Source organism: Cryptomeria japonica, chromosome 10 (genome assembly GCF_030272615.1).
Source record: "Cryptomeria japonica chromosome 10, Sugi_1.0, whole genome shotgun sequence".
Classification (NCBI taxonomy): Eukaryota; Viridiplantae; Streptophyta; class Pinopsida; order Cupressales; family Cupressaceae; genus Cryptomeria; species Cryptomeria japonica.
In genome coordinates, this window is record NC_081414.1 from 66,572,774 (window position 1) to 66,585,542 (window position 12,769).

The window sequence follows — 12,769 nt, forward strand, 5'->3', positions numbered from 1 at the left end:
TAATCTGATATACATAGTGGATATATTTTGTGGGCAGGTGCTCACCATAGTTTTTCCCTGTTTGAATTTTCCACGTATAAATCTTGATGTTCATGTGTTGGATGTGTGTTGAAGTTTAATTGTTTATGTGTTGCATTTAATTTTTGGCTTGGACTGATTCACCCTCCTCTTAGTCCTACTTGAGTTCAACAGTTTTGTCCAAATCTGATGTCGGAGGCCAAATCTAGGGCCATTTGAAGATGGAGGGTGGTTACCTATCCGAGGAGTGATCTACAATTCTGGAGCATTTTTGGCAAAATTTGTCATCGTTATTACACTCAGAAGGCCCAAAAACTACAAGATCACTTCTTCATTTGTCCAAATTGGAGTTTGTCACCTTGAGGTGAAAAAATTACCCCCTTCGTTCATACGAATGTTGTTGCAAGTCTGGTTATTTTTTATTTTTTTTAAGTCTCCATAAATTAATTAATTAAGAGGGGCGTTTTTTTTTAAGTTTTAAAAAAAAAAAAAAAAAAATTGTGTGTGTGTGTGTGTGGGGGGGGGGGAGGCCTCGCAGGCCACATGTAGGTGGTAGTATTTTTTTTTTAAATTAAATTTTAAAATTATGTTTTTTGATAAACTTTTTATCATGATTTTCATAAAATGTTTTTCTATTAAAGCTATTTTAATAAAAACTTAAATTTAAATGTTTAAAATTGAAAAAAAAAATATTTATTAATATTTGATAAAAAAATTTAATGAAAAAATGATTGTGTTTTTTTCTTCTTTATAATGGAATTTTTTTTTCAAAAATAAATTAAAAAAATAATTTTTCTTTATTATTTTTTAATAATGTTTTTTCATCATGAGTTTTATAATAATGTTTTTAATGATATTTTTTAAATCTCTTAAAACAATTATTTTATGGAATAAGCAAATTGGGACCAAAATTTTTTCTTGTCCACCTATCATACCTATATTGTAGCATTCTCCAACTGTTAGTCAGAGGGGGTCATTTTGCTCCTACATATTTCTTGGCATCATTCCAATTGGAGGCATCTTCATCTGGAGTCTTTTATAGGGCATCTTTCTGGTGGCATCATATTCATTTTCCAACTTTGCATCATCATGTTGTATTCTCTTGCATGAGCTATGTTGTAACACACTAACATAAATAGTCGCACCTCTTTGTACTTTGTCATTGATGACATATTTGATGCAATCCTCTTGTACTTTGTAGATTAGGAAATATCTAGTGAGACTTGGTGAATGGCTCCAATTGAGACTCAAATTGTACAAATTTGTGCATGGCTCCAGTGAGACTTAGATTGTACAAATCTGGCATTAATGAGTATTCAGTTGATGCTTGTTGGTGTAAATAATTATTCATCTTGGATATTATTACACCTTACTTAAGTTTACTTAGGAAATGCATTTCATAGTAGTTTGGGTATGAGACACTTGGGTGTTTGTGTCACATTGGGATAGTGTGTGTAGGAGAATTTTCGCCTTTTGTGGACTTATCTTGTTGTGAGACTTTGATATAGATTAGGAATATCTTGTGAGACTTTGTGCATGGCTCCCGTGAGACTTTGATTGTACTGGTATTTCTGTTATTTACGAGTATCCAGATGATGCTCAAAGCAGGTTGTCTCCATGCCTGATCTTTATTTTGTTGCAGCGAATGATTCATCGTCATCGACTTGGTACCTAGTTTTGTCACACTTTGACATTATTGGTGCAACATTGACTCTCTTTCTTCCTTATGGGGAGGTATTTTGGTCAACATCATTAGACCATCTTGCAGGAGATTCGACATTGAGGGGGAGCTTCATGGTCTCTTCTTCTCTCTTATGGGGGGGACATATTTTTTGTTCTTCTCATTCATCATTGAGAGCATTGTGTGCTTTCATCATCTCTCTTTTGGGGGAGGGTTTTTTCCCATTAGGTTTTTCTCTCTTTCCCCGCTTTGTGAGAGATTTCATTGCATTGGTTTGCATACATTTGCATTTGTACATGGGTACCTAACATGGCCTCATAGTCGGGACCCATCTTGCATTTCTTAGTTGCATTGTAGACTGAAGTGCATTCCCCTAAGTTGCACTTAAGGGGGGGTGTTGGTGTAAATAATTATTCATCTTGGATATTATTACACCTTACTTAAGTTTACTTAGGAAATGCATTTCATAGTAGTTTGGGTATGGGACACTTGGGTGTTTGTGCCACATTGGGATAGTGTGTGTAGGAGAATTTCCACCTTTTGTGGACTTATCTTGTTGTTACATTCCACATTCAGTGGGTGATCCACCTCATGTGGAATATTATATTGTTTCTCCTACCTACCCACACCTATTTCCTACCTACACTTGTTTCTTGTTGAGCCACATGTCATGTTTGTGTGCTCACATATCCTAGCCTTGCCTATATAGGCAGGCTCATCTACATTGTTTGTACGGGCATTCATTGAACATCTTGTAATGATCCAATTGATCATATTTTGCATCTTGATAGAATACCATTTATTCCTATCATCTATTTTGTTCTCTCTTATTTGTGCTTTCCATTGCCTCTAGATCTTGGCAAAATCTCACAATGCTCAAGTAGGTTGTCTCCATGATTGATCTTCATTTTGTTGCAGTGAGTGATTCATCGGTCATTCTTCATCAACATCGGTACTTGGTTTTGTCACACTTTGACATTCTTTTTGCAACATTGGCTCTATTTCTTCCTAATGGGGAGGAACATTGGTCACCATCATTGGACCATATTTGTAGGAGATTCTACATTTAGGGGGGGCTTCATGGTCTTTCCTCTTCTCTCTTATGGGGGGACTTTTTTCTCACATGAGGTTATGTTCTTCTCATTCATCATTGAGAGCATTGTGTGTACTCAACTCTCTTTTGGGGGAGTGGGGGGGAGTTTCTCATTGGTTTTTTCTTTCTTTCTCCATTTATGAGAGATTGTATTACATTTGTACATGGGTACCTAACATGGCCTAGTAGTCGGGACCCATCTTGCATTGTTAGCTTGAGTCACGTTCCCCTAAGTTGCACTTAAGTGGGGGTGTTGGTGTAAATTATGTCTCGTAATTACACTTTACTTAAGTTGACAGGATAATGTATTCATTGTAGTTTGCATATGAGACACTTAGGAAATTGCACATCTAGGAAAGATTGTTGTAGGAGAAATTTCACCTTTTGTGGTGTTATCTTGTTATCACATTTTGCCTTCAATGGGTGATCCACCTTTAGTAGAGTATTCTATTATTTCTCTTGCCTACCTCTACCTACCCTTTTATCTCATTGGTCCAAATGTCATGATTGTGTTCTCTCATAGCCTTGCCTTTATAAGAAGGCTCATTTACATGGTATGGAATCCAATCCAATCCAGTTGATCATTTTTTGCATTTTTATGATAACATTGTTCTTGTCTATCTTTGTCTCTCTTGTGATGTGCTATTTATTGGCCTCTTGATCTTGGTTGTTATTGGCAAATTCTCATAGTTTCTAGATGCCCTCCTTACTATTAGATTGGGTGACATTTTTTTTGGCATATTTAGAGTCTATATATTCTTTGGTGGCCTGCAAGGATCAATTATGATTGCTTCTTCTTCATCCTAAAATTGTCCTGCACTTATGAATGCCAATTTTACTAATTATTCCTCTTCATTAATCTAATAATTAAATTATTTAATTAATCTAATTTTGTTCTTCTAAATTAATATTATTCTTCTATTTCACAATTCTTAATTCGAATTTTCTTATAATTCACAATCAATTAATCTTTAATTAGTTCCCTTTTGATATTAATTAAATAATATTATTATTTAATTAATTCTCATTTTTCACTTAAATTAAATGATCGTTATTGTTTAGTTAAATCAATTGTTGTTATCTCCCCATAATTAAATAATTAATTCAAATAATTTAATTAGCTAATAATCTCCTCTTAATTAAATAAATTTCTTAATTTATTTAATTTCATTTATCCCTCATTTTAATTAATTTCATTTCCCTCCAAATTAAAATCAACTTCATTTCCCTCTCATTTCAATCTTGATTTCATGTTTTCAAAAAGCCAAATTTATTCCAAATTACATTTCGTCTAATTTCCTACATCACAGGTTGAAAATCCTAACTGTCGCTAACTCTCAATGAGTCATCAATCACATTTTCTAACTAGTCAACCCCCCTTTTTTAAAATCACCTTTTTTTGAATAACCAATCAATTCTCTTAACTAATCAATCAAATCAATCAATTTAGTCTATCTCAATCATACAACCAATTCCACATCGTAATTATTTCTATCTATTATGTATCATCAAATCCCAACCATTGGTCATCTCCATTTTCAAATCAATATCAACCGTCAAATCAAATTCTCAAAATTTATAAAATTAACGTCAATCCTCAATCTTCATAACAACAATCTTCAAATTCTTGTGCTTATATTATGTAAGTATTTATGCAACTCGGAGAGCCATCATAAAAAACCAAAAGCAAGAAGGACAATGGAGGCTAGATGCATGTTATTGGCAATGGAGATTGGGATTATTTGATTTGTATAATTTTCTTATTGGTTTCTTTATGCATTCCTTTTTTATTTACAATTGAGAATCTTGTGATAGAATTATGGTTTAATGGTTGCCTAGTTTATCTATTACATTATGTTTTCCCTCAAATTTTCAAGTGCATACATATAGAATTGTGAAAATGTCATAATTGTTTTTAAAATTCTCAATTAACCCCTTAAACCACTACTTAATGCTAGTTGTGATAGACAATGAATGCTTCTAGGGTTGCGAAGGGGTGGGGGGGTTGGGTTATTCTGTTTTTGTCATAATCTTCATTGACAAAGGTGAAATTTGAAAAATTATAGTCAATAGAAAGGAAATTTTGTGTCCATTATAACAAGTAGTTGAAAGCCTAGGTCCACTCCCATATTAGGAAATTATCTCTAATTTTTAGTGCGACTATATCAAAATAGCCATTTTACAATTTTTTTTAATTTTTTTTTGTAATAGCTTTTGATTAGTAGGTTGAATTGAGCATTATTTTTTTGTAAAAAGTTAATATTTTGATATTTCTCATGCATCTGACATTGATACATTGTAAAACACACTAAGTTATAAAGTGCCAAAAACTAGGGGCGTCATCTAATATTGAATCAAGGGGGTTTCTTAAGTTGAGCCTCTAAGCACTTCCATGAAGTCATATCATGAACAAATTCTCACCTTTTTAAGCACTACATAGAGGTGAAAAATAATTTCTTTTGACATGCATTTCAATATTATTACGATGTTTCTATTTTTGTCACTTGCAATAGAATATGCATACTAGTTTTCAAGACTGTAGGTTTGGAAACTGATATGATGACATTCAACATTTGGATCATGTGCAAACTTCAAAGACAATCATCTTACTTCCTACATATCTAGAATGAGAAGTCACCTTGCAAAAAATTGTGGTGTTGTTTGATGAGGTCTGATCATCTTCAACATCCAATTTCGAGTAACTACCAACAAAATATGCATCACATAATGGGGGGTTGCATATTCTTTCATTTATCTCCTATGTGAGGGAACTTGTATATTGTGTTAGAAGTAGTCATTGGAAGGTCTTGATTGATCTTACTATCATTTATCTTCTTCACTTTTACATTCACATTTTATCATATCTTTTGGAGGGGAGTTTTGTTTCTACTAGGTTTTCTCATTTACTTCATTTTATGAGAAACTTGTACGTGGGTATCTAATATAGCTAGTAGTCAGAACCCATTTTCATAGTATACATTAACCCCTAAGCTACACTTAGGGGGAGGTGTTGGTGTAAATAATGGCTTTATCAAGCTAGTTAGCTATTAGCCTAGCTAGAGAAACTCCTATTCATATTACTTAGGTCTCCACTTAGGGACTTTTACTATTTTTTCGAGCATCTCATGTGGTTGAGATGTGTGTACTCACTTAGTGAGACATCTATTGCATCTACATTCGCCACTTGCTCACATACTTGTCAAGTGCACTCACAAGTGTCTCACATATGGAGGGGTAGTGAGTCATTATATCCTAGACCTTATCACCTCACTAGCTTGCCTATATATGCAACCTTATTATGTACATAATATTCAACTCTTTGATAATATTCATTTGACTTTGTGTGATCATAGTTTATGGAAGTTTGGTTTTTCTTGTTGATCTTGAAAATCCCAATAAATGATGCATCCAAAAATGTTGTTCAATTCATGAAAAATTAGCTCACACTAAGAATTTGAAAAATATAACACTCTAAAAAATTAAAATATTTAATATACTAGGATATCGTCGCTCTAATACCATGCTGGATGTTAAAATTAGTGAGAAATCAACCAAGATCTAATGGCATAGTGATAGTCACAACACTATTCAAGATTCGATGATAGACTAAACAAATGTTGTTCTCATTAATCAAGAGAGTAAATACATAACCGGCTAGATCACTCAAGAGAGATACAAGAAAGTGAGATAACAAAGATAAGTGAAGGTATTTATAAGAAATTCAAAGGTGCAAAAAGTGATGCCTCATTCACTAGAAAATATAACTCCCCAATATGAAAAGACACTTCAATATTTAATTAGGAAAAATATAACTCCTATGAAAGAGAGAGATACCTATCGGTCTCACTAGTCATTAATAAAAGTAAATAAGTCTACCTAAAAAATATTAAACTATATATAAAAAATTCTAATAAACTAATAAACAGAGTAAAAACCTCTAATAACATAAATAAATCTTATATAAATATTCTAATAATTATATAAACAATTTAATTAACTTAATTTTTTTAACTTCTATTTCTATTTTTTTTAATCAAATAGACAACACTTTCTTATATCTATTATTTCATGCATATCTTAAAATTTCACATATCATATATACTTAATCTAATGCGAAGCACATTCCATGTAAGCAAATTTATAAGATATCAAAGGAGAAAAATGATCCATTTATAAGAAATATAAAGAAGGAAAAAGGTGGACAACTCATCTACTAGAAAAAAAAATATCTCTTATGAAAAAAACAAAGATGTCTACCACTCCTACATACCTTCAATAGATCTAAATAAGTCTATCTAAACAAACTAATAAAAAGACTATAAACTATGTTAACATATTTAGATATTATATAAATACTTTGACAAGTATATAAATAATCTAATTTAACTCAATTAATTTATCTTCTATTTCTAAATATTTAATTTTAAAATACTTTTTAATGTCTATTATCTCTGATACTTAAAATAATGTAAAACAAATCATTAAAGTACAAATGACTTTTTTTTTCCCAAATTCATATAAAAATACCAAAAAAAACTTTCATTTATTTAAAAGATATATCCTCAACTACTAGCACATGATCCAAATTTCATATTATCTTTATTTATTTTTCTCCCTAGTCCCCCTATATTAGATTCAATGATACCCTTTATTAAAACAAAACTGACAATGAAGTTGGATTTGACAAAATATCCACCTTGCCAATTGCACAAATCTCCCGTGAAGATATTCTTTCCAGACTGTCTTCAATAAAAGGGTAGTTAGAATGGTTGGTTATAAATCCTTTTCTACAAGGGTGGTAATATGCAAACTATTTACTTTTCCCCTTTATTTTGTGTGAGTAAATATATTTTTAATATAATAATTAATTTGAATATATATAAAAAAATTTAAAGATGGGTAAATTTTTTGATATGGACTTATGAATTGATGAGATCATAAATGAGGGACTTCATTTATCATTTAACATTCAACAATAGCACTTGAGCGGGGTTTGAATTTTGACGACAAGAACAACACCACAACTTAATCATTACAACATACTGTGCTGATTAAATATGTATATAGTTAGTTTGGATATGATTTTTAATTTATTTAATTATTATTTTAAGTTAAATTTTGTGAATCAAAATTTGATTTAGATCATTTTTATAAATACAAAAATAATTTTGGAATTTGTAAATTCAAATTTAGATTTTAGTTATAAGTTAATTCTTTTTTATTTGTTGTTATATATTAATTTGAGTGTGAAATTTATTGATGTGTATGTTAGGATGTTATAGAAAATGATTAGTCTTAATTTGTTTTAATCCATCTAATGAGATTCATAACAAATTCTCATTTTAAGTTGCATTATTCTTTAAGGTATATCATTAATAATTGACATTGCATCATCAATTCTCTTTAAAATCTTAGGCATCACAAATGTTTTCTTGTCGTTATCAATCATTTGTACTAAACCATTGAATCAACAAAAGGGTTTCAACCAAAGAAGAATATTCTTCAAGTAAAAAATTCTTAAATGATATCTTTTGATATTACTCATTTGAAATATCAAATTTCAAACAAGGCAAGCAAATTCAAATCATCATTTTTTGTGTAAATTACTTTTGTCTACATGGTTCAATGTATGAGTAGAGTATAGATTTGGTGGCATGTCAATTGATTTTGTAGGCACATAATTGAACTAGAACATCAAACAATAAAATCAATATGATGGAGAGGCATTCAAGTGGTAATTTCTAAAATATCGATAAATTAACAAAGTCATTCACATAGAATCTTGTAAAAGTTTAGAGCTATAATAATAACTTTTTTATTTATGTAAACTTGACCATTAATTTTAGTATTACTATCAATTATCTAATGTTATATCAAGATTCAATTATATAGTTGTGGAGTGAATATCTAATGTTATATCAAGATTCAATTACACAATTGTGGAGTGAATCTTATTGGCCCAACAACTTCTAAAAACTACATGATTGAATCATGGAAAAACATCACATAATTGAACACATTACAAAAAATACCTTTTTGATAATATTATCTCATCAATTCTACGTTATTAGTTGTCTTTCTTAATTATTTATTTAACCTAAAATAAAATTAACAAGGTTGGTTTGAATAGTTCTAGATTTAACTATGTAATCTTTTTTTCATCAACATTTCACATCACACTCCATGATCCACCGTTTATATTTCTCTTCTCTTGGCTATCTACATCCCGATGATGGATCATGGAGTGTGATTTGAAACATTAATTTTTTTTTAAAAACATTGTCAAATCCAAAAATATTTAAACTAATATTATCACTTATAGAAATTGTCTTTGATTAAAAATATTATTTATTTATTTTCTTTTTTGAACTACATAATTACCCTTCTAATTGACAATATAATCAGTAAGCACCAATTACTATTCTTCTATGCTTTTTGTCATTTTTGCAAAGATGCTTTAGAATGTGACATTTTTTTTTGCATCTTTAGAGAATCTCTCTAGACTTTCATGACTTGCAAGGATAAATGATGCTTGCCTCTTTTTCTTTTAGAGGTGTTTGATCTTCACAAATCTCTAACCAAAGACTTTTCTTCCAAAACACTCTACATTTGAATGATTGCTTCTTTCATCCACACTCTTTGTCAATGGGCCCTTGGTTTGCTTGTGAAGTTGAAAGTTTCTTAATCATTTTCCAGAGATCAAGTCTTGTTGAGTGCAAGGCTCTGACATCAAAAGGGATGAGACTAGGATCATAGGCTCTGACATCAAAAGGGATGAGACTAGGATGGTGTATTGGTGGAATGGATACCCTTCAATCCTTGGCTCTTAATCAAAAAGATTTCAAATCTTGACTCTTAACCAAAGAGGTTTCAACCTAAGACTTGTGAGCTCGTATATCACATAACTAAAGAGCTAAAAAATGACTTGATCCTCCATTAAAAAAAAAAATTCTCTTTAATTTTTATTTATTTCTGCCATACTTTCTGTATACCTTAGTTTTCATATCACTTTTTTATTATGTTAGGTTTGGAGTCACACCAAGCTGCTGTTGTTGTGGGGGTGGATGAACAGAGACAAATTGATACCATATTCAACTTGGATGAAATAAATACAAATAAAAAGATTGAGCCAGTACTGGATAAGACAGAAGTTTGTTATTTTAAACGAATATGGTCAAAACTTACAATCTCATACTCAATCATGGGGACTTGCAGAGCTAGAGGTCGATGTCATCAATGGCTTCCCTCCACAAAAAGAAGATGATAAACACATCTTTGAAGTAGAAATGGTCAGAAGTGTTCACACATGATGCCCCACTAAAATCCGAAGGCGAACAGGGACTGGAATTAAAATAATACGAAGTCTGTGAATGATACGCCTCATTTTGGGTAGCTCTAGAGCTGTTTCCATCGAGTGATGTGAAAGGTTATGCCAGTGCATTCATTCATATCTAGTCCTATCCATCGCTATTTTAAGCCCACCAAGTTCTTGCCCCTTGCCCGGTAAAACAGAGCAGAACAGAGCAGAGGAGAAACTGGTGTGAAAATGGACCAAGAATCGAAGCCGTCAGTGCAGTCAGTAGATGGAGAAATGGTGGCAAAGAAATCTTCCTCCTCCTCCAATGGAGTCATGTGGTTCATTGAATTGGTGATCAGAGTTCTTGCACTTGGGGGGACCTTGGCAGCCGCCATTGTTGTGGGCCGAGATAAACAGACAGTTAATGTATTCGGCGTTGCCCTAAAGGCTAAATATACCTATTCAGCAGCCTTCGTGTAATTTCCTTAAAATCTCTCTCAGTTGGGGAGCTTTTCTCCCTTCTCTTTGAGCTTTGAAAAATTGAAATAGATGATGTGGAATTCATGTTGGCTCTGTGCAGGTTCTTCGTGGTGGCCAACGCGATAGCATGTGTGTATGTCTTCCTCTCACTGCCATTTGCGCTGCTCAAACCCAAATCTCACGTTGCCATCAAATTTGTGGTGTTCTTTCTGGATTTGGTAATGCCCCTGCTCTTTAACATCCCTCAATTTCAAGGACAGACTTCTGAAATCTTGGTTTGGAAAACTTAGAAATTCCCGTGTCTGTAAACATGTGTGTGAAGGTTAATGTATTCAAGCTGTCTGTAAATAGCGGGTACTTTACGATGAAGACAACTGTAGCTGTTCAGTTGTTTTCAAATTTTTCAGATTAGATTATATAAAAAACTTTCTCCATATTATATTCCATGATTTTTTGTCGAAGGTAAGATTGTATGATCTGTTGTCCATCTTATGATATTGTTATGAAGATTCAATTGTATAATTTTTTGTAATTTTTGAGTTAAACTCATTAACCCATGTTTCATGACTTTTGATTTCCAAGAGCCCATCTCTCATCTCTCATAAGAATGGCGGTACACTTAGCAGTCATTACATCTAGGTGATAAGATTGTATGATCTGTTGTCCATCTTATGATATTGTTATGAGGATTCAACTGTGTAATTTTTGAGTTAAACTCATTAACCCATGTTTCATGACTCTTGATTCCCAAGAGCCCAACTCTCATCTCTCATAAGAATGGTGGTACACTTAGCAGTCATTACATCTAGGTGATGCTCACAGAGATGAAACATTGTGTATTCCCAAACGTCACCAATTCCAATATTACTACAACTCAAACACACTAAATCATGGAGTTCCCCAAAGTCAAGCCCACTTAGCCTGCTACCCATCTCCTGTTTATCCATTGTCAATCGTCAAGATAAGATTGTATGACCCATTCTTAAAATAAGATTATGTGATCTATCATCAAAATAAGAAAACATGAAAAATATCAATAAAGAATTTTTAATTCCAAGCTATATAGGATCTGTCTATAAACAGTAGGTACTATATGATCAAAGCACTGACTATTTAAAGAAAACCTTGTTGTAAACAGACGTGTCTTACAGTCCCTATGTAAGGGATTCAGATTCTCAATATACCATGTATATAGAGAGCAGATTTGTTGAGATAAACAGAACATCTCTGAGACTGTATAAGGTCTTTAACAACATAAGTTTGAATCCTACCAGTTCATGAATAACAACATGTCACTTGAGGTTTCTGAAATCAGAAATCACTTTGTTGTTTGGACATTCAAGCTCCTTAATAACAATGAACGGGAAGAGACTACTTTTTTTAAATGAGATTTTAGATTTGAATCTGCCAAGTTTGAATCTAATATAAGAGAGAGGGATGATGCAGGTAATGGTGGCACTGGTGATGGCAGGAGCATCTGCAGCAACAGCAATTGCATATGTGGGTCACAAAGGCAATTCCCATACAAAATGGTCAGCCATTTGTAATCCTTTTGACAGATTTTGTGATCACATAGGAGGGGCTTTGGTTGCTTCCTTCATTTCGTTCATCCTCTTTATGCTTCTTACCATAATATCTGCAGTTTCTCTTTACAAACACAGCCATTGAGATTTTACTACTCTTCATTTGCATCCAAGTTAAAAAAAAGGCTTTTAATTAAGGAATTGGATTCTTCATCCGGTTGTACATCTGTACTTAGGCTTTCAATTTGTACTATGATAGATGCTTTGCATTTCTTTTCGCCCTGTTATTGTATGTCCACTGTTGTATCCCCCTGCACAGATTCAGATATTTGTAAGATGGTATGATGGATGGGAAATGGATTGAATAATATTGAAAGTGCAGTACTTTGATATTCTTCTTTTTGGGACCTTCCTTCCTTGCTTTGCTATTATTGTGGTTTTTTTTGATGGTTTGTTGTCTTATGTTTTACAATCTGAGTGTAGGTCTCATATGAACTCTACTGGTGTGATTTCATATCTATATATTTATTTTTTGAGAATGTAATATTATTTTTATATAAATGATAATTCTGACATTTATCAAAAAAATAAAAGTTAATGAACTATACATTTGTTGAGGAGAGTCTTTTAAGAGAGGAATTAATGCAAATTTGTCATAACTAATTTTCCTTTAGCGC

The 12,769-nt window shown here is 32.2% G+C and overlaps 1 protein-coding gene across 1 annotated transcript; it reads left to right on the forward strand.

Moving 5' to 3' along the window:
- Window positions 1-9,844: 9,844 nt before the first annotated feature.
- Window positions 9,845-12,484, forward strand: LOC131033359 (CASP-like protein 1U1). The gene is made up of 3 exons (XM_057964573.2): window positions 9,845-10,565; window positions 10,670-10,787; window positions 12,016-12,484. Exons 1-3 carry the CDS (start codon window positions 10,339-10,341, stop codon window positions 12,235-12,237), a joined length of 567 nt encoding a protein of 188 aa, XP_057820556.1. The 5' UTR covers window positions 9,845-10,338; the 3' UTR covers window positions 12,238-12,484.
- Window positions 12,485-12,769: the final 285 nt, after the last annotated feature.